This window comes from Excalfactoria chinensis, chromosome 1 (assembly GCF_039878825.1).
Source record: "Excalfactoria chinensis isolate bCotChi1 chromosome 1, bCotChi1.hap2, whole genome shotgun sequence".
NCBI lineage: Eukaryota > Metazoa > Chordata > Aves > Galliformes > Phasianidae > Excalfactoria > Excalfactoria chinensis.
Window position 1 is genome coordinate 111784769 of NC_092825.1, and position 22957 is coordinate 111807725.

Here is a 22957-nt window from a genome sequence, read left to right on the forward strand (position 1 = left end):
ATGTAATAACCTGAATTAGCCAAGATGAACTAAAGGGGAGAAGACAAGTTGGCCTGTGTGTACAGGGATGTTGGTGAGTACAGGGCCAGCAAGGAATTAAGGAACTTTTTTCATTATTTAAAAGTCTATCTACATGATGACCTAAGAAGCAGGTAGGTGGCTTTTGCTGTGTCTGCTCTTTCCTTGGCTATGTAGTCCCAAGAACACCAGGCTGTTTGCAGTTCTGTAACATCCGTGCTACCACAGAAAGCTACTCTCAGACATCTCAAGCTGAAGCTGGATCCCATTTGCCTGTGCAGCAAATGATATCAGCACCTTGTGTGGAAATACTGTACTAGTTTTTTTTTCTGACAGGGCAGAGAGACTAGCGGGAGACTCTGGACTATCCATATGGCAAATAAAACATATTCTGCCAAGGCACTGTAAGCACCAGTGCTATTTGAGGTTCACCCTGGCAACCCCAGCAACTGCTCCCGAGCCCGAGCTTCCTTCTACTGCCTTGACTTGAGATTCAGAAGCTACAAGCTCTTATGAATCCTTAGGACTTAGGCACCAGATACCCTGGGGCCACTGAATCTGTAATCATTTAGAAAATCAGATTTAGGAACATTTGAAGAAGACAGCTCTCATGTAATTTGAGGTATCAGCTGCTTTAGCCGTTTATTTTATTGTATGATTTATGTTAGAAGAAATGACAGCACAGTGGAGATAGCATTAGGCTCCTTTAGATTCCCATTCCTGCTGTTAAGAGATCAATTGTTAAGAACAGAATCTGAAAAAAAATAAATAAATTGCAAGAAACTTGTTAATGTCCTGTCTTCCTATATTTTCATCCCTGGGTACCTCACCTCCTTCGTATTTACAGGCTGTTTCGAGAAGGTCTGATGTAACCTGTAGAATCACTTCAGATATTTTACTTCAGTGAGCCTCCATATATCTTCGTATTTACCATTCGTGTCTCACTAATATATATGTACAATTTTAACCAGAGGAGCTGATGCCAAATTTAGGGGCTTTTATTGTGGTTTCAAAGCATCCCATGCGTTTGCTCTCTCTCATCTGATGTTATGACTTAGGGGGTCTGCCATCTGTTTACTTCAAACTGGAACTAAGAGTAAACGTATACATGAAAAGCTTGGCAATTGAGAAACCCAAAATGACTTTATGTGATCCAGTACCTTTTAGTTCCTTTACAAGATTTGTTTCTTCTCCGGCTTCATTTTAGTTTTCATACATGTTGCCTATTACACAAAAGCAGAAACTCTTTAAGAATGCCCAGTGTTTGTACTTGGGGCACGTAGCAGTCTTTACCACAGTTAACACATAAATAAAAACTTGCCTGTAGGCACCGGAAATCTGCTGTAATTTGCGTTTGCCGCATCAAAGAACACACATTTGGTATACGTTCCAGAATGCCACAGTCTCTGCAAAAGCATATTGCAATCCATGTTGATCAGATACACTGAACTACAGATAATCTCTTTGGAAGAATTCATGAGCAAGCCATAAACACAGCACGGGGACCCAGCACTGTGCATTGTGTTCCTTGTTTGTGAATACTTCTCTGCAGTGCAATTTCAGAAGAAGCTTTACTGGGAGAATGTTACTGAGTTCTTAAACTATGCTGTTGTTGCTACTGTGGAGGTTTGTGTCATGTCTTTAAAAACGAGTAACAAACCACTGTAAGCAGATACCTCTGCTCGCTCCCCAAAAGTGTATACAAAATTAGGACATACGTAAAACGTAAGAAGAACCCAGTAATACAGAGACAGGAATTACACATAGCCTCTAACCTCACACTTAGGGCTGTGCACGGACTGTGCAGCTGGAACTGTCTGTGTGTGTGCTTGCTTTGTTCCCAGGTAGCTTGCCTGTCTTTCCTTCATGCATGGAGACAGAAGGCAAAAGGCGAAAAAACTCTTGTGAGAAGCACCAGATAAGTCAGAGGTTTGTTACGAAAGCCCAGTGCACTTCCTAGGGCAAAATAGCTCATCCCAGGGTGCTCTTGTCTTCCAGCTGAGGAACTGCAGAGAATACTTGCCTTGTGCTGGGGAAAATTCTTTTTTCTTCTTTGTGCTTCAGCATAGCTCTATTTTGAGTAACAATTTATATTTTATATATATATATATATATATATATATATATATAAAGCTATCCTACAGCTGTCATGAAATAATTGGTAGACATTAAGTACCTTTATGTAGAAACACAAGTAGAGATTGAATACTGGGCCGAGTTCTGCCATAATCTCAGCTACAGCTGAACTGATTTCAGCAGATTAACTCTTGCCTACCTGAAGTTAAGTCCTTTTAGGCAGACATCAGGTATATACACTAATGCAGGTGACTAAAGAAACAGGCATTAGAAGTTAAAACAAAAAACGAGCCAACATCAGTGGTTTTTGGATTGCTCGATAAAACACAAAGTGGCAGTGGAGCAGAGCTTGCATGTTTAGGGTCTGTTGTACCTGCTGCTCAGATTTTAATTGCAAATGCATGACAGACAATTGGGTTCTGCAGTCTGGTTGCAGTGTTGTCCTTATAATGATGGCCACTTCAGGCTGCAGCTTGGTAACCAGCACCCTGCTGATGGAACTGTATGCTTCCTTGTCCTGAACAGTTGCATATCCTTCCTCCTTTCAGAGACCCCTGACAGCTTGAGGCTCTGTCAAGCAAGGCAGTAAGATCGAGGCTCACAGACGGCACTCTGCCTTAGCTTCAGTTTGTTCTTGCAGTACCTGGGTTGCTTGTGTGCAGCGCTCCTTCCAGTTGTTCTGGAGGAAAGGGGACAGATCCGTGAACTGCAGAGGTTCTTGTTTCTTTTCCTAGCTAGCGTTCAAGTAGATGGAAGAGCTTCATGATTCACCAGAGCTCTGCTTAACTTGGGATGCATCTTGCCTTGCAAGGGGTTTTAATTCTAAATACTGTGTTCCAGTTTGGTCAGCAGTTATGGCTGTCATGCAAGAGTCGTGTCACAGAGTTATTTCTCCTTTTGCAAAGATTAGAGTAGAATATTGCTGTGCTAGTTTCATCGTCTGTGCAACATATTTACATCAGTGTGCTTCTTGAGAAGGCAGTGGAAGCTTTTTTTCCTGCTATCATTCAATTTCTAATTTGTAAATACATCTCACAGTTAATCATGACTGACTTAGTACTAATGACAAGCAAAGTATAATTAAAGATAAAGCCCCAGAAAAAAAACAACAACTGGGAATAAGGCAATTTGGAATGTTTGCAAACAGAGTTGTTGGGTTTTTTTTTAAGTTATTATTTTTGTTAGGTTAGTTTGGCCTATTTTTTTTAGATCCACCTCTTTGAGTCAGCAGAATTGCTGGAGAATAAGCTAGTTTTTCTTTTGATTCATGTGTTAATACTGGAGCTTCTTCCTTCTGAAAGGTTTACCTCAGGGCACCCGCCAATAACATTCAGTTACGGCTGTCTGGGCCAAAGTTACTGAAGGCAATAAATACATCAGCCAACAGGATTTTCATTTTCTGTACTGTTCACTCCCTGAACCTCTAGGAAAAGACCTAGGTGGGAAGTCCTTTGACTAGCAAAGGGCATTTATGCTTCAGAAGCTCTATGTGTATTTTTAGTTCCTCCTAAAGAGTTTCAATAACGTTTTGCCCTCAGCAAATGTTCCTCAAAGGCGATGTCAGCATTTCCTGCTCTGTAATTACTGTTTGCTAACATCAGGAGCAGGTTCCCTAAATATTCTTTCTTCATGTGAGTAGACCTTACCCACGTGACTTGCTCCAGTAAAATCAGTTACTTGTTTTAAATACTGCCTCAGAGATGGAAGGAGATTGCAGCATCGTACCTCCCACAGAACTTCCCTGCCAGTAAAGCACAGGCCCTACAAAGCGCAGCTCTGTGGAGCTTTCCCTGTCTGGCCTTACCGGTTCAAGACTGAAATGTGCTTAGACCTCTGTCGTTGGCCAAATCCTTGGTGACATAGAGTTCTCTCTATCAAAGGAACAGTGCTGTGTCTGCTGTGTAGTAAGCAAGGTAGCGTAGCTGTGTTAATAAAAGTTTTAGGAAGTATAGCTCCTTCTATTTACATATGTTGCACGTGGTTACCCTACAGCCAGAGCTACAGTGGCAGATGCAGTATCGTGTGGATGGCTCTACATGCACCCATTTTCAAAAATATTTCTGTTTTCCTCAGTGGGAGAATAAAAAGAAATCCACAAGCCATTCACACAGCTAGTTATTCCTGTGAGCTGTAAACAAAATAAATGGTGTAGAGGTGCTCATACTTCTTAGGTGTTGTTTCAGCGGTCTGACTCCTGTTCCTCTACAAAACACCTCCCACTTTCCTTTAAATCCATTGGAAACATAAGCTGTTCATATTTATCTGCTGAAGTGCTGCTAAGTTAAATGGCTGCAGTAGCCTCAGAGGCCATGAAGACGGGTAATAAAAAGGCGGTGTCAAGATACAGCTGAAAATGAACTACTAGTAGTAGTCATGTGGCATTGCTTCAGTGGTTGTATTCTGACTCAGAAGGGAGTTCAGCTGGAGAGAGTTCCATGCTGCCCTGCACTCTCCTCTCACTGCCTTGTTAGTTATACTTGGGGACTGCTAACATACTGAGTGCAAATGAAGCTATCTGAGGCATTTACTTGGAAGCCCCTCTTTTCCTACCTTTCCATCTTTATTTACTGAAATTGATTGAATTTCGTACAGTAATGACATGGCATATGGACTGCTTAAATGAAAGTATGGTCTCCCTGCTGTTATCAGGTGCTTATGGCATCAGCTAACCCCGGAGTGTGAGCACCATGTAAATGATTTTCTATTCCTATCTGTTAAAGCTCTACAACAATAGAGTCATGAAATGAACACAGAATGCTTTGGGTTGAAAGGGATCATAAAGCCCACGCCGTCCAAATCCCTGCAGTGAGCAGGGCTGCCCCCCACCAGCTCAGCTGCCCAGGGCCCATCCAACCTGGCCTTGAGTGCCTCCAGGGATGGGGCACCACAGCTTCTCTGAGAAGCTGAGCCAGCGCCTCACCAACCTCTGAGTAAAGGATTTTCTCCTAACATCTAACTTGTATCTCCTCTCTTTTAGTTTAAAGCCATTCTACCTTGTCACTACTAGACCGAGTAAAAAGTCAGCCCCATCCTACTTATAAGCTCCCTTTCTAGAAATTGGAAGAGTTATCAGCTTGAACAGTGTATAAACCACCTTGTGGTTAACAGAGAAGGGCAACAAAAATAAACAAAGTTCTGGACCAGCTGTACAAGGGAGCAAATAATTCTATTATTTAATTAGGATAAAATTAGCCTAAAAAAAAATTGACCAAGAGGAGAAAAGAGAGAGAAATCACAAAATAACTGAAATCCTGAGAGACATGAAATGGGTGACTACGGCTGATTTCCAGTGCAAGAATATAAAACAATATAAGCCAAAATCAGATGCTGAGCAAGCAAAAGGAGATAATTTGCCAGTGAGCTCACGCTGAGGCTGTAGAGTACCCTGCTACAGGATGATGCAAATCTCAGAAGCTTATCTTGGTCCAAAATACGAGGGTAATTTGACTTGCTTGCCTAATTACAAAATGAAAGCGCCCAGAAAATAATGAAGACACAGATGAAAAGTCTGTCAGAAGAAGACAGAAGTACACTTGTCTAACCATCTGATTATTAACAGAACCGAAGCAAACGTCTACAAGTACTTTAATGGATTAACCAAAATGAAAAGGCTGCTACATAGATTATCTCTTCTCTCAGCTCCAGTTATTACTCACAAGAAAATGGAAAGATAGGAGTAATTATATAGAAGCGGAAAGGCGCTTGATAATTTATTTCTGGTTTTTGATCGCTTCTTGAAATATTTTATCTTACGCCATTGCAGACAAACCAAATGATCTTATTTTACTCAGAAGATGTTCTTGTTAAGCTTTGTGGCGTCTCAACCAGGCCTGAGAAAATGGAATAGTATTATATGCACTAACTGGGAGCTACTGACGTGTTTGACTTGATCTGACAGCACACTTTATTTATCCATTTCTCCATTTATATATTCTGCCTTTGACAGAATTTTGCTGATTTTAACCTGCTGTGTTTAATGCATTTTCTTATCCAGGGTCTGAGAGGTCACAGAGTGGCGAAAGCATGGACAAGTCTGGGTCTAAGCCCTTGGCCATGAGCTTTAACGAGTGTTTACAAAAACTGGCTTGATGGGAAGCTCATAGAGATTGTTCTCCATTTAGCAAAGGCTGAAAGAAAAACCTTGGTGTCATCAAGGTGTTTAAATGGACAAAAAGCCCCACTGTGTTTGCCTGGAAAAAAAAATAATAATCTTGCTGTGAACCAGGCCTATTTTCTTCAAATAATCTCTAAGGAAACAACCTCTGCCAAGCCAGGATCTGATTACCAGTTGCAGGCCTCAGACCACAGCCATTATTGTTTTAACATCTCTGCCTTCCTCTTTATCTCAGCACGAACCTGGCTGTATGGGCTCTTGTGTAACTTGACCTTGGTTGGAGATAAAAAGACAGGTTAGCACTCAGGGATCGCAAAGACAGAAGCAAAAAGACGGTATTTAGAAAATAAAGGAGGGAGCTCACGCTATATGATTATGGGTAATGCTCTGTGCTGTGCTACGTGGGTGGCCAGTTGAATAGTTCCTTTCCATGAAAGCCAGGCAGAAGTGCAGAGTTTGGCATAGTTTCTCTGTTTTTAACCTTGTTCTGTGCAGGGAAGCTGTGATTTTCATCACCAACATATTAATGTGATCTCAGATGATTTCCAGCAGTATTTGATCTTAGGAAAAAGGGGAAGGAAAAACAGAAGGAAAAATGTACATACATATATATATAAACGTTGAGTACCTTTGGGATATACTATTTGTTTTGTTTCCCCAAGCAAGAAGAGTTGAAAATTATTCTTACAGATCACTTTTTACTGTCATTCTACTACTGTCCTCTGAACTTTACATGCAACAAGACAGTAAGCACAGAGATCAGCAGCAATTCAGCCCTGTGTGTCTTTGGGTTTAAGCATCTTGGTCATGCTAAAGAAAATAAATGGTCAGTGATTAAGTGTTCAGTATCTAAAAGCTAAAAAAGTGTAAATAGACAGGAAGAGAGATTCTGTTACTACCAACAGATCTAATTTATAATGACAGCTGTGCATGGCATAAATGGTCACTGTCAAAGCCAAAGCAGTGGTGCAGGGCTGTGCGGTCCCAGCTAAATCATGGTGGAAGCAAAGTAACACCTCATCTCACAGAAACAGAGCAACCTAGAGGTTGGCTAATGATAGTTTGTTGTTTCTGTGATTCTGGAGAGATGTCAAGCCAAGAGTAGGGGAAGCATGTTTTTTTCATATCAGACCATATGGCAGATAATAAATACCTGATATTCTTACTGCCGAGAACTTCCTGCATAGGCATGAACAGAAAAATAATGTCTGTGTCAGGGTTTTCTGACAGATAACATCACGTCATTCTTCACATAGCCTCATTCTCTCACTCTTGTCTTTAATTTATAAGCTCTTCAAACCCTCATTGTGCTGTGACGACAGTTCAAGCATTTTAGTACTACTACAGTACACGTCAGAAAATGGAAGGGAATTGCAGCTCAGATAGCTCTGGCTAGGTAGGACTTCTGCTTGCAGTCCAGGCTTTATTTTGAATGGCTCCTCAAAGGTGTCTGAGAATCATAGAATCATAGAATTACTCAGGTTGGAAAAGACCTTGAAGATCATCAATTCCAACCGCAGCCTAACCAGTAGCCTATCTCTTAAAAAAAAACAACCACAAAACAGTACCACAACAACAAACCTCTGCTAAATCATATCCCTGAGTACCACATCCAAACGGCTCTTAAACACATCCAGGGATGGCGATTCAACCACCTCCTTGGGGAGCCCATTCCAGTACCTAACCACCCTTTCTGTAAAGAAGTTCTTCCTAATATCCAACCTAAACTTGCCCTGGTGCAACTTGAGGCCATTTCCCCTCGTCCTGTCACAAGTCAGTAGTGAGAAGAGACCTGCCCCACTCTCACTGTAAGAACCTTTCAGGTACTGGAAGACAGCAATAAGGTCTCCCCTCAGCCTCCTCTTCCTCAGACTAAACAGCCCCAGCTTCCTTAGTCTCTCCTCATAGGGCTGATTCTCCAAGCCCTTAACAAGCCTCGTTGCCCTTCTCTGGACCTGCTCCAGTACCTCCATGTCCTTCTTGTGCTGAGGTGCCCAAAACTGGACACAGTACTCGAGGTGAGGCCTCACCAATGCTGAGTACAGGGGCAGGATGACTTCCTTAGTCCTGCTCACCACACCATTCCTGATACAAGCCAGGATGCCATTGGCCTTCTTGGCCACCTGGGCACACTGCTGGCTCATATTCAGCCGACTGTCCATCAGTACACCAAGGTCCCTTTCCGTCTGGGAGCTTTCCAGCCACACCTCCCCAAGCCTGTAGGGTTGCCTGGGGTTGTTATGACCAAAATGCAGGACCCGACATTTTGGTCGATTCAGAACATTGAGGTTCTGATTAAAGACACAGCAGAACAGCATATGGTTCCAGTCATTTGTACTGGTGCTTTATTAGTTGGAAAAACAGGTACGTGTGAGGAGTTGGCCCATTTGTAGTATTCTAGATTTGAATTAGCTTTATTATTTATTATTTATTAGTTACACATAGCAAAACACATCTTGTTAATTTGGGCCTTTGGACTTGTTGAGACCAAGCCACGGATTAAGCTGCTAGGATCTACAGCCATCAGACCTGTCTCTTTGCCCTGCAGACAAAGCAGTTCTGTGCCTGCTCTCAAGTCAGAATGCTTGAGCTTCTCAACTGTAACCAAAAAGCATAAGTAAGTCCTAAGGGAACACGCCAGTGTTTAGCCTGGTTAGAGCATTCCGGCACAGGTCAGTGGTTTTTTTTTTGACTCCTTGATGACAAAACAAATTGACCTTGTGTTTTTCTCCCTTCCAGACTCTGACAGCACCTGCCCCATTTGCAGATGAAACAAGCTGTCAGTGCCGAGCACCCCATGAGAAACTGACCATTGCACAGGCCCGCCTGGGAACACCAGGTATGTGTAGAGAATATCAGCAGGACCATGGTACTCACAAAGCACAGGCTTTCCCTTGCAGATGTGTATCAGTACTTGCTTATTGCCTTCTCTTTGGATGCAGAGAGGCCAGCCTGATATGTGGTGCTATCAGGTAATGGGAAAGAAATGAGTGACTAAAAAAACTTGATTGTTTGCTAGAGAAAGAAGCCAGGAGAAAATGTTTCAAGCTAGAGTTTGATATTCTCATGGATACTTGCACGTTGTTAGAAGGAAGGCTTGCCAGCCCACTCCAGGCAACCTGAAAATTGTGTTGTGTAATGGTTACCACTGGAGTTTCTTTCACTGATTCCCTAGCTGACCACATAAAAGCCTTAAGTGGCCTTAATTAAAGACCATTTGCCCTTTGTAAAGAAGACATACTTAATTTGTGAGCTCTGTCTGAACGTTTTTTCCAGGCTTACCTCTGTGTTTGGGCCGGGGAAACAGAATAATTTCACAGAAAGTCCCAAATAAATATTTTAGCCCCACTGAATTCCAGGAGTATTGTGTATCCTCTGCATACTTACTCTATGTACTTAAAATAAGCTTCTAGATTACGTAAGCAGATCCACTGTAGAGGAGTAAATACCAGATTTCTAGTCAGTTGTTCATGGTATATCATGTGTTCTCAAATTTTTGGGGACCCCTGGATGTCCTGATAGTGGAGACATCTCTCTAGAGCACTGAAGCACGTTCCATGAATGTTAGGGCTCTGTTTTTCTTGTCTCTGCTGCCCTTTTGCTTGAAGGTAACTTCTGTGTGGCACAACTGTCAGGCCAGTCATTTGGTAAAGTATGTTTTACCTTTTCTGCCTAAAGGCTGTTGCTGGAGGTTTCATACAGGAGGAGTTCTATATGGGTGATAGCGGGTATAAGGCTGAAAAAAAAGATAGGCTTAGTAATGAGAGGACAGTGAAGTGCTTATGTGGAAGAGGTGAGTTATGGGGAAAAAAGCCACAAACCAGAAGGGAGAAAATGTGAAGCAATAGTAAAAAGCAAGGAAAAAAAATCAAAATCAAAAAATCCAGAAGACAGAACTGTCTAGAAAGGCAGAGGGAAAAGAACAAGACATATGGTGGAACTCTGAATGAGACAGGAGGATGACATTTTTGCTAAATTAGAATACGGGGATGATGGATGATAATAAATAGGCAAAGTTTGAGAGAAAACAGCAGAGTATAGAGGAGAAGAAGCAGTAAGCAGGATAAAGCTCCACAAGTTCACCCACGGAGGATTTTGAATATCAGAACTGGAGTAGATATTCACAGTGATCTTATCTGGGAACAAAAACCTGTTCAGCTGAATTAAGTGAAACTTGTTTGGGGTCTGTAAAATCACTGTTGTGTTTCTTTCTCCACAGTTGACAGACCTGTCAGAGTGTATGCAGATGGGATATTTGACCTCTTCCACTCTGGCCATGCTAGAGCTCTTATGCAAGCCAAAACTCTATTCCCAAATAGCTACTTATTAGTAGGAGGTAAGATCAGAATAATTTATTGCACTAAATTTTTGCTTCTGTGCTTCAGCATTAGAGTTATTGCTGTGCTCTCACCCCCAGCTGTTAATGCACTATGACTTTGAATGCTACTTTCACTCTGGGAGCTTTCTATAGGTGATTTGCCTTGACTTACATCTTACAATTGCATCAATTAAAGTAAAAGTCAAATTCTGCCCTCAGCAGCACAGGCACAATTCCCATTCTAGTTAAAGCAGGTGTCTGCGTGACTCTGAGCTTAGAATAGCTCCACATGAATAATTTACCTTTTTCAGTTATTCACTCAAAATTGTTCAAAGATGGAGATGAGTGAATGAGATCAGCCACTCATTTATTTCTGGCTCTTCAGTCCCTCTGCCAGTCAGGCACAGCCCACGTCCTCTGGCTGCTGGGTCAGTACGGTGTGTGTGAGCCCAGTCTTCACCATCAGCTGAGAAGCTGAATCTTGCCTGTCCTCATTGTAGACCTAATTGTAGATCATGACTGGAGCGTATTTTTCATCTCCCAAGTGTCCCCAGGCAATTTACATTCTTTTCAGCATTTTCCACTAATTCCTTCTTTTTTGCCATGTGGCTTGCTAACAGATGCTCAGCAGTGAGTATATGCCAGGGAAGTCACTGGAGAGTGGCTGTTTCCTGCCCAGCTGGCTGTGCAGGCACTGTTCTCGTGAGGCCCTGAGAACGTGCATTTCATTTCCAGTTTCCCTGCACCTTTGAGTTTGAGATGCACCTCAGAAATACTGCACGACGACATTCAGCTGCTCAGACATTCAGAGAAATAATAAAGAGAATGTGAACACAACCTCCAGACGCTTTCTAAGACACATGATATTGCATCTTTGTTCCAAATCAGTTAGAAAGAGGGAAGGTTAAAAAAAAGAAAATCGTAGAGAAAAAGAAAATCTCCTTTTAAATGCAGTCTTCAGCTTTACTCTTAAGTTTATGAATGGTGACAATTCAAAGGGAGCTTCCTGGGAGGGAAGTGACATCCCTTTGTTACCAAGGAAAAATGTAGGACATCTTGTTTCCCTCTTGATCCAGATAGCTTACAGAAGAAACTAGTGGAGGTGCAAAAGTGTGAAGAGTGTGAAGCTTAAAAAATGGAAATTATGTAGGTTTCGTTCTTGTTTTTAAGAGGAAGAGAGGTGAAATGGTTGTGTCACAGATAGGGAAGGAGCTCTGGGGCCGAAATGTAGTTTCGTTGAATTTCATGGCGTAGCTCCCTTTAGTTCAGGAGTGAAAGACAAAGCAGTCAGCACTCATTAGTACCTTTTCACAGCAATGCAGTGCCTTAGCATGTTTAAAGAATGGGCACTTTTCCACACCCACCTACAGTTTGTGCTGCAGAAGCTCTGGTGTTGCGTTTCTTGCTGTGCATCACAACCAATCGCTTTTATTTCTTACTGTGAAAACAATTATTTGGAGCTAAGATGTTTCTGATAGACATTCATACCTTCCCAAATCACTCACCTGAGCAGGATGATGAAAATAAAAGGAAATACAGACATCCTGTGCCTGCACTCTGTATGAACAAGTAGTACTTAAAAATTGAAATCTCACCTTTCTACAAAATTCAAGCAAAAATTACTGTTTCCCAATAATTTTAGTAGACCCTTTCTTCCAGGAGAGGGTACCTCTGAGATTACATAAAGATTGTAGACAAATATAAATGCAGTCTCAGAAAGGAGTCTTCCTACTTCAGGTGCATTTTCTTCATTAAATTTCCTGTCAGCAGGCATGAAAAAAAAAAAAAGGTATAATAAGAGAGATTAGCATTTAGTTGGCTGAAATACATATATATTATTATTATCTGACTTTGAATTTTGCCTGAACTCCAGGGTATTTACATTTTTCCTTCTTTATAGGTCCTTAATGACCATACATCAAGAACATCCATTTTAAATCTCAAAAAAAGACTTAATCTTTGCCAGAGCCTTGTCTGATGGGTTGATGTTTTCAAATTGGAAAGAAGTGGCTGCAGTTGGGCTGCTATCACACGCCTCTATGGCACTAATAACGTTGCATTTATCATTTGTCAAGTATATTTACTGTTTGCCCAGGTGTCACAGAAAAGTGAGATGTGAAAGCATGGGTTTGACCTGTGGTGAAGGACAAATACTGTCAACCCAATGGGTATCAAATTATTCCATGTGGGAGTCAAATGACTATTGCAGCTATTATGTTGGACAGAGTTAGAGCTGTGGGGACAGGCCACTGCATTTTATGCAACATTATATGATGCCAACTTTTATAATCTTCCAGTATCATGGATGGTGCTTCTTCCTCATTTTAAAAGTAATGTGATATAGTGTTGGCACATCCAAACTTAAAAATGCATTCCCAGGCTCTTCCCTCTCCACTGGAGCATATGGCTTCTCCCAGTCCTTTCCACAGGGTTTTCTTCTGCGATTTCCCCTTTGATCATGCCATAAGCCTTATTTCTCTTTCTATGAAGTCTGCTGAAGTCAAAGCTAAACTCAGGGACAGATTCCTGTAAAATTTGTACTGACTTGTTTTCTATTGGTGTTTATTTAATGAGAAACTGTTCTTCTGTGATTTAGAGCTGTGTGGGCAAATTAATCATTTAGAATTTTGTTTACGTAAGAACAAACCTTTATATTGTGAGGGCAGTTGAATGCTGGAACAGGATGCTGTGGGGTCTCCATCTTTGGGGTGCAGTCCTGCTCTAGTCAGCCCCCCTCCAGGGAGGGCTCATTGGATTAGGTGTCCAGGTATCTTCCTGCCTCAGCCATTTTGTGACACATGTAGTTTGCCACTGCACTTTCCATTTACTTTTAAAACATTGTCCATCATCAGCCCTGAAATCTCTGCTTGTAGTGGGATTCACTTGCCTCACTTGTGCCAACAGTATCACATGAGTTGTCCTGCAGTATCTCACTTGGGCACTGGCTGCAGTTCCAGAAAGGGAAGATCTCTCATATGTCTGTGGTTGTAGTTGCCAACCATGAGCTGAACTCCCAGAGGCCCTGGAGCCCTCCAGAATTAGCTAAGATGATAACTAAGTGCTTAATGTAATTATGGGAAGTGAAAAATGTCTGATCGTGCAAATTCTACAGCAGGTGAAGCCATTTTGATGATAGTTCCATATTTTAGTTTGCAGTGATGATTTAACTCATAAGTTCAAAGGCTTCACTGTGATGAATGAAACAGAAAGATATGAAGCCCTCAGACACTGTCGCTACGTGGATGAGGTCATCAGAGATGCACCCTGGACACTAACACCAGAGTTCCTTGAGAAACATAAGGTACGTTTCTTCTCTTATCCCCCTTTACCTTGTATGGACTGTCAACTGAAGATAAACAGCAAGCACGTAAAGTTGTGTCAGTTGAAGTAAATTATTTAATTCAGTTCCCTCTGGTCACCAAACTTAGGTACATGCTTTGCTTGCCCTCAGTTGGTGTCAGAAAATGCTTTGTTTCTCTTTGTTTTTTCCTTGGTATTCTGGGCTGATTTTTGAATGGCAAAATAACACTGAAGAATCATTCATACACTTAGATTCAGGAAAGATCATGAACCAGTGAAGTTATAGTAAAGTCTTGAATTAAATACCTATTTCATATTAATGTGAACAGGTGAAATACTTGGCCAGAAATTCAAAGAAATATAACCTCTTACACGCTATTATCTGTCATGCAGCACGTCTTAGCAAAAGCATAACTAACTAAACGTACTTTGGTGCCCACATCACCGGGAGCTGAGGGGACAGCATGGTTGGTCTACACGCACAGCTCTAAGGAGGCAGAGTCATTGATCCTGCCTCCATCGTTTTGCACATAAGGGCTTTGCCACTTGACTCAGTTCTTCCAGTGTCAGAAGCAGCTGTCTTCAGTTTTCTACAGAATATCACACACAGACAGCCACAGCAGTGTGTTAATGACAGTGCTTCTAGAGACAAGCTTTCTGTTCTTCCATTATTATCACAGAACTTAGCAGTTTCAGGCCTAAATCTAGTGCAGAATTCTAGGTGATGGCTTTAGGAGGAGAATGTCAAAAAAAAGTCAGCTGAAGTCAAGAGTTGATCCTCCACAACAACCCCTCACTGAACCAAAATTCAGTGATGTTGGCATGTGATTCTTCTTCTGTTCACTGGCAGATTGACTTTGTAGCCCACGATGACATCCCGTACTCCTCTGCTGGCTCGGATGATGTATACAAGCACATAAAAGAGGCAGGTAAGAGCAACTTCACACTTTTAGCACCTTTCTATTCAGCCTCAGCCTCTTTTACTGCCTTTTGACCACAACTGCTGTGAGAAAAGCAGCAGAGATAACACCATGTTCTCTCACAATCTAAAATCAGGTATTACTGATTTCAGCAGAAAGATTGACTTTGTAAAACCACAAAGGATGTCCTGTGCTGAATTCCTGCTGTAGTTCCCAGGAAAACATTCAGATCTGTCATAAAAAAAAATAGTCCCATCTTTTTCTCTTTAATGAATTTAGGGGGCTAAGGTGAGAACCATAAACTGATGGAAATTAGTTCAGTTCCCATAACAGCCCAGCCAACTGCAGCAGCTTGTTGGTAAACAAACTGATAACTCCTTGACATAGAACAAGCCTGAATATGAGAGGACACAGTGTAGGCCTGCAGGAGTCATCAGGATCCACTTCTGATTTACACCGTGGGTTTTTTCACTACGCTGGCAGAGGGTTTAAATCAATACCAGAGTAATTAATTTAGCATGACCATTTAGCAGGTTGGTTGATTACCATATTGCGTTGACTGTGAACAAGCTGAAGTCATCACAAGTTTGTCTTCAGTTCATGGAAGCTGATGGAAGCTGATCTAAGCAGACTCTGTTAAGCCACTCTTTGCTTCTGGAAAAATGAACAGTGCGGGAGGAGGAACTGATTATTTCTTTCTCCCACTGCTGTCTGGAAGTGCTGCTTTGAACAATGGAGAATCCGTCCTCTTCCAGGTCTTAAAGAAATTCAAGAACAAATCTGCCTGATGGTAATTTGTAGCACAAAGTGACATTCTCAAGCTATACAATGACAGCAGTAGAGCAGGTATTGACCCGAGCTGTACAAATAAGCTTTTTATAGCAGCAGTTCTTGATCTTTTTCCACTTGCATATGTCACTGTGGTGTTGGACTCACAGCTGTCCTCTACAGATTCAGAGCCTGCACCACTTTATTAGGCAGTGGAACAAACATACCTATGATATGGCTGGAACATATAGAATAGAATAGGTACAGACTGGAAGGCTATTTTGCATTAGGTCTGTGAGGTGCCAAGTCCCCCATACAACATGACAGGTGGCCTTGGTGTCTGTTATTATCAGACTGAGCTAGAGAGCGCCCAAACTTGACACATCCTTCTCTGCTGTTGCACCACACAATGCGAGCTTGTAACTTCAGGGAGCTGTGTTCTGTCCTTTGTCCATCGCTGAAGGATGCTGGAGAAGTGATTTCCAGTTAGATGTAAAACAGGAATAATGCTACCTTAGTTTTGAGATCTAATAATGTAATTGTCCTAACATTCCAGAATAGCATTATGGGTGTAGTGAATTTCCCCTAGGGTATTTTGTCTTAAATAGAACAGTGTTGTGGAAGCATTTGTGCGTTTTCCTTAGTTTCAGTACTCCCTTTTTCCCTCACCAAGTCGTTAGTGAACAGAGAAACAAATGCAAGGTTTGGAGCTTCATGTATAGATTTCCATGGACTGCTATTTCCCTGTGTAATTGATGGAAGAGAGGGAATATGAACAACTGTGAGCTCTGCAGCGGTGTGCTGACTAAACCTCTGCCCATCTGTAAACAGCTGGGTTTGAAAACATGAACTGGTTTAACATATGAAGCAAATAAAAGCAAAATCAGTGAGAAAAGGTAAAAGGGCTAAAGACAAAGTGGCTTTTGACACTTGAAAACAATTCAGCATTTGGCATAGCAAGAGTAAAGGTTGGCTTCTGTTAATGAATTCTTGTAGCTCCTATTTATAGAAGCTTCTGGCTTAAAGCGGGTGTCACTGCTTCCAAAAATACTTTCCTGAGTGACTGCTGCATGCCTGAAAAGCATGACTGGGGAAACCTCTCTGCTCTTGATTAAAATAATCTTAACTTTGAGGAGAATACTAATTAGAGATCAGAAGGAAAACATATCCAATATCATTTAGTCACAAGAGGCTGCTAAGCTTCTCGATTCCTTCCCCATTTGTTTTTCTAACCCTGTGAAACTGGCTAGCAGTGCCCGCCTTCTAAAGTGAACACGAGAATTAATTGATCAATAGCTATAGCGCTCTTTTAAGACAAAGCACTATTTTCTGTTTTTATTTTTTTACAAAACTATTTCTAGTCTTAACTCACAGCTCTGCCGTTAGCAGCTTAATACTGCAATTACACGATAAGTGATAGTAGCCATTTTTTGTGGCACTAAATAACTCGTAAGGCAACATGTGTTGGCATTACTGCCTTTGTCACTTGTTTTAACAGATCAAGTGATTGTGTCCTGATGAGGAACAGCGAAAAACAAATACATTCCTCAGCTCTATTGAAGAGAACAATGCAGCATTAATAAACTACCAGTTTTGTTAGTTGGAGAAGGGAGAGTGATAATGCAGCCACTTAAGTAGCTAGATATACATGATGGAGGGGCTGGAGGGCCTGATGGCCTCAGTCCCCACTGTATTCTCATACTGTAGTTTCGTATCTTGTAATGCAGAGTATACATCTTCTGCCCGAAGGTGCTTTGTGGTTTTCGCCAGTGGTTTGTCTAACTGGTTTTGTTTGGTTGGATGGGTTTTTTTTAACTTAGCAGAACAAAGACTGTCAGACAGAACAGCGCAGGAATGCAGGGGAGAGTAGAAGTACACAAGAGAGCAGCAGATGGTCTTTCAGCAGTGTGAGTGGAAGTTAATTGTTTCCCCCAGCCAAGGGCTGACTCAGGAGCCTCTGCCAGTCTGGTAATTTCATCAGAACTTGACGCTGTGCAGGGGGGAAGTTTTGGCCTTCCTGCAGACTGAGGGAAAACGAACCATACAGCAACCTAGCACCCTCTTACAAAGGAACAAGAAGAAAGAACTAGGAACAAGATGGCCAGAATTGCAAGTGTCTTGACTTTGGTTAGGCTTTTTGTGTCCCTTCTCAGCTACCTGCCGCAGTGCCTGGTCCTGCCGTGCTTTTCCAGCTGGCTTTCTTTTCCCACTTTGCTCAGGAATGTTCGTACCAACGCAGAGAACTGAGGGTATCTCAACATCAGATATAATCACAAGGATTGTCCGGGACTATGATGTGTATGCCCGGCGCAACCTCCAACGAGGATACACCGCCAAAGAGCTGAACGTTAGTTTTATAAATGTAAGTACTCTCATCCACATTTGCTTCTGAAACGTTCTCTCCTAGGACCCCAAGGGTACCATAGAGGCTAAGAAAGTGAATCTTCCCCCTAATGTTTTAGAAAGAGAAGACTGAGCTGGGAAGAACTAAATTTAAAAGAAATAGGTAAGCTGAAGGTAGTTTTAATTACTCTTAGTAATTAGCAGCTTCATTTCCATTTTTGGCTTTCACAAAGCTGCTGCTTCTGTCCCTCCTTAAGCTGTAAATGACATACTAGGAAGGAGACCAGCCCCACAGCTGCTGTCTTCTCAAACACTGACCCCATAAATGACCTGTTTCTTTATTCCTGTTGCGAGAAGGCAGCACAGAAAGCAAAGATTTTTATATCCAAACTTTCTCTTCAGTGTGACAAGATTAATAAAGAAAGAAACAACAAAAATGCTGATTCCTGAGATAACTAGAGAAGGCTAAAACAGGTTTTAAAACACAAGGAAGCGTGTTAGGGAGTAAATACATAGCATAAGAGTGTAAGTAGGGCAAGAATGCTGTTTGGAAGGATTGCTCAGAAAAATTCAGCTGCACCTTACCCTCCAGTAAACAGTGACAGAGATGAAAGCTTACTTCCCTTCATTTTCTGTTTCAAGTCCCAGTTTAAGGCCTTGAGGTAACCTAGATTACTGACGTCTTCCTCATGATTGGGCTAGATCATAGGGGGCCTTACCCCTCCTCCTCTGGAGCTGGGAAGCCCCCTCAGGAATGACTGAATTGTGTCATTTCTTGAGGATTTTGTTTACTTGTTTCTTATCTTGAAGTTTGGCGGATAAATTACAGCACGCTGGGCATAAATATTTCACAGTGTTTCTTCTCAGTCTTTTACACCTCTAAAAATCCTGCCTTAAGTATTTTACCCATAACAGTCACTACTGCAAGAATCCATTAAATGAGGGTATGCTGGATGCCTTGGGGGTTCTCGGAGGCATTCTTTTACTGCTCTGAGGTTAAGATACTGTTACATATCTTATGCCAGTCTCAAACCCATGTATTCTGAAGTCCCTTCTGACATTTGGTTATTGTAGCTTATTGTAATTTAAATGCAAAAATACTGCTTTTCACCAGAGACTTTCTGTGTTTCAAAACAAAAAATGAGATTTCGCCAAGACAGAAAAGCTTTGGTTTCCTAGGTAATGGAAGGCTGCCTGCTAGGTGCAAAGTGAGTTAGGCTTTTTTGGACTTTAATAATCTTCTTTGGTCCTGCAGCCTGCAAAGAGCTAGAATAACCTCACCCCCCAGCACTAAGCAATGTGCATATGGAAAGCAAATTAAAGGGACAATTAAACAAAGTTCAGAGGAAATTGAAAGCTGGTAGTGTGCTGTGTTGCTGTGGATTTTCATTCTATTTTCAGGGCCAAAGGTTTAGTTAGTTCTGGATGCTGTACTTCTGAGGAGCACAGAGACATTTCAGGACAAAAGCCCTGAAGTATTTTAGAAGGGTGGCCAAAGAATGGCTCTCTAACAGTATCTTCACTTTCGCTGTTTTGGCTACTAAGCAATTGGAGTTTGCTTTCTTTTCTGGCAGTCTGAATCTCCTGTTTGCCAGGCTCTGAGGTGAACAGAAGTTTCCTTCTGCTCTGCAGAAGTCTGACCTTAGGGGCATTTGTCAACCAAGTCAACATCCAGGCTGGCAAGTCAGCAGCAGGATGCATTCGTCTTTTGCTTTCTAAGTTTGAACTGTTCATTTCTTGCCTGTAATCTTGACAAGATTCACAAAATTTTCAGAGTGCATTCAGTTTGCAAACACATGCAGAGCGACGTAGTGGAATAAACATAGTAATCACATAAAATAGTCTTTTCAACATGCACTTGCTGTGCTTCATTACAGATACATTAAATGCATATATACATGTAAAGCAGATACGGTAATGAGATTTTTTTTTTCCTTCTTTGCATTCAGTGCATAATGTTTCCCAAGTAAGTCCCGGTATATTAACTGCTGCCTACACTTTCTAAACAGGAGAAGAAATATCGCTTTCAAAACCAAGTGGACAAAATGAAAGAAAAAGTGAAGAACGTAGAGGAAAAATCAAAAGAATTTGTGAACAAGGTGGAAGAGAAGAGCCATGACCTCATTCAGAAATGGGAAGAAAAGTCCAGGGAATTTATTGGCAACTTTTTAGAGCTGTTTGGACCTGACGGAGCCCTGGTAGGTATTCTGCCATCCCAGGGAGTGTGAGCATTGTTATTTATTTATTCTCCGTATCACAGAGTCAAAAGCAGATTCCTTTGCTGCAGTATTTACTTTGAAAGCCAGCACGGTAGGCTAATGCCAGACCTGCTTGCTGAATCCAGTAATGTGTGCCAATACTGCAGCCGGAGGATCTGCGATGCCTGTTGCTTCTTTGCAACAATTTGTGTCTTTTTTGCTTATAATATTTTTTAACCAGTGAGATATCCTGTCGTTAAGTAAGTTGCGATAGTGGATGCGATACTACATTTAGCCATGCTGCCTAACAGCCACTTATTTCTAAGCAAACAGAATTAATATGGTCTGTTTCCCTCTTTAGCACTAAATAAGACCACAGAGATAGCAGAGATAGGCTATACACCAAAGTTGATGGGAGAAACGGGAATATTAAAAACTTAATTGTTCTGTTCATTCTCTGCACTCAACAGTAGATGAGGTTTCCTAGTCGTAAGATCTACTGATTTTCAGTACTGAGAAATTCTCATACATGTCTGGTGAACCAGGTCATCTAACTGACTGCAGTGAATTTTCAGGTAAAACTGAAGCACTTTCGAAGGTCTCCTCAGTAAGTGCTGGCTCCACAGACCCCATTTACCCAGGATCTACTGGTGCTTTGGAACGGTAGTTAAGGGGCTGTAACACTGTCGTTTGGGGGAGAAATCCCAACGCACCACCTTCTCAAACTAAAATCCTGCAACAAGTGGTGAGTTGGTTTCAAAACGAAGTCCCAAAAGAGACCTGGCTTTCATCTTCCAGTTCTGATAGTTGTCAGACATTCAGAAGCCTTGTTTTCTTGTAACGCTTCCCATTGCTACCTTGAATCCAGGAACAAAACTTCTTTTGAATGCAGAAGTTATCATTTGTTAATGCAGAACTTCTTAGCCCTTCTTGTTGGGAGTCAGTCCTTTTCTAGCAACTTCTCTATGCAGACATGCTCTGGTGGAAGCCCAGGCCCCAGCCAAACCCTTCAGTACTGGTGTTATCTCAGACATGCTGTTTTAATTGCAAGCTCCAAGCAAGGGTTTTGCTCAGTTTGAGGAAGTTTTTGCAAGTACAGAGGAGAGAAGCAAGCAATGCAGAGTAAGCAGAGGAGAGCAGAGGAAGAACAAGACAGATACTCAGCAGAGCAGCAGGATGCTTTGGAGGTGAATTTTCAGACCGTGGCATGCAGACGGTCAGGCAGCTCCCCTCCTTATTTGAAATCAAACCTTTCACAAGAGAACTGTGCACAGCTTTAGCTGCCTACGGCTCACTGTTTGAGACTGAACGTCAACAGAGGCAGCAAGCCAGAAAAAAAGCAGTTTAGCAGGAGCGTGATGCAGATACTGTTGGAACATTTGTAAAGAGCCAACACACACAGTGTTCCCTCATCCTACTTTTATCAGTCTATAACTGAACAGTGTGCCATTATGAATAGTATGCTCTGTTGAAAGGATCATAGTAGAGCTCCTGTTTATAAACAAATCCATGTCAAGATGGTGAATTAAATAGCCCATGCAACAGCCATGTCAGAACTTGGTGCCACCAAGCTGCCTTCTGCTGGAGTTTTCACCATCACTATCCCTCTGCCATCACTTGCCATGCTGATTACAGCTCAACAGAGAAAAGCCTATAAGAAGGCTTTAAGAACATAGACTGCATCTTTATCATCTCCTTACAGCGACATCTGTCCCTTGTGAGGGCAGGTGCCCTCTGACCACCACATGTCCCACTCTAAGATGTACCTTTGTTGGCCAGTTGTTCACTGCTAGCATCACTTTCCTTAGGGAAGTGAAGACCACAAACTCTTCTGATGAAGAACCCAGGTCTACCTGCAGTGACCACATCCACATAAAAAGAGCTTTGTATGCAAGTTAGTGTTCCCAGTGCGGTCCTGTGGCCATAGGTGCTGAACAAAGAGATGCAGCCAACAGATCAAACCAGTGTAAACATCACACAAAATCCACAAGAGATGAGATGCATTTGGGTGTGCGTCGGGAAGAAGAGAAGTTTAAAGCCTTGATCTTATTCCCCTGCTCTACCAACTCAGAGCTGCACACTTAGTTCATTTAAAAACCATACAGTGATAAACATTGTACAGAATTCAGCTTATGAGGGAAAAGCTGCTCTGCAAAGATATTTTGGGGGAGATGCTGTGCAATGTCCTGAGTTAACGTCCAGACCACACAGTGGGAAATCTGATGCAATTGGAGACTTTTGCTAAGGAAAAACTCAGTAAGAGTCCAGAGGAGTGTAGTCTCCTTGCACGCTTGTGGGAAAAGCATCAGTGACAGCGAGCTGAGAGGTGGTGTGGCTTTTTTACATCAGTTTGAGCTTTGCAGCAGGAGAGACTTTTAAAATAACGATAACTTGCTATTAGTGTCAAAACTGTTATTAACATTAATTTGCCCTATCACTGTTAGTTAGATGTTGCTTTTAATGTTGACAGTAAAAGTATAGGAATCGCTATGGGTGTGGTAGATCCCTAGATCTGTAATTTGAATTCCATTAATATGCTGTTATTATTTCACAAATAGTCATTATAACGCATTTGGTGCTAGCATCAATTTTCTCAAAGTAAGGGCCGCGCAACCCACAAAAAATAGCGGCTTCTGACAAAGGTCACAGTGTCAGTTTTCAGAAGGAACGTTTGTAGGCAACTCGTTTATAATGTAGCTCACCTGCTCAATTCTCTGTGCGCGTTTCTTGAGAGAGTCCCAGAGGGGTCAGAAACGGCGACAATTTATATGGCACAGAAACTTTTGTTCTGGCTCAAGAGAGTTCCCCAGCACGGCCTGACCTGCAGCCCCTAATGGCACACGTGGAGCTCCATGGAAACAGAACTAACAGTGGGACTGATTTCACCTCATTTCAGGCATCT

At 41.9% G+C, this 22957-nt stretch overlaps 1 protein-coding gene across 7 annotated transcripts in view; it reads left to right on the plus strand.

Annotated features, from left to right (window-relative positions):
- PCYT1B (phosphate cytidylyltransferase 1B, choline) overlaps window positions 1–22957 on the plus strand; it is a 41759-nt gene that overhangs the window by 13289 nt on the left and 5513 nt on the right. For 4 of the 7 annotated variants that reach the window (XM_072326899.1, XM_072326929.1, XM_072326888.1 and 1 more), the window contains exons 2-7: window positions 8948–9047; window positions 10428–10544; window positions 13676–13827; window positions 14677–14755; window positions 17734–17876; window positions 19867–20055. In XM_072326899.1, coding sequence (XP_072183000.1) covers window positions 8948–9047; window positions 10428–10544; window positions 13676–13827; window positions 14677–14755; window positions 17734–17876; window positions 19867–20055 — 780 coding nt within the window. Of the gene's footprint in view, window positions 1–8947; window positions 9048–10427; window positions 10545–13675; window positions 13828–14676; window positions 14756–17667; window positions 17877–19866; window positions 20056–22957 lie in introns of all 7 variants that reach the window. The other 3 variants (XM_072326877.1, XM_072326909.1, XM_072326868.1) reach the window with 1 other exon arrangement.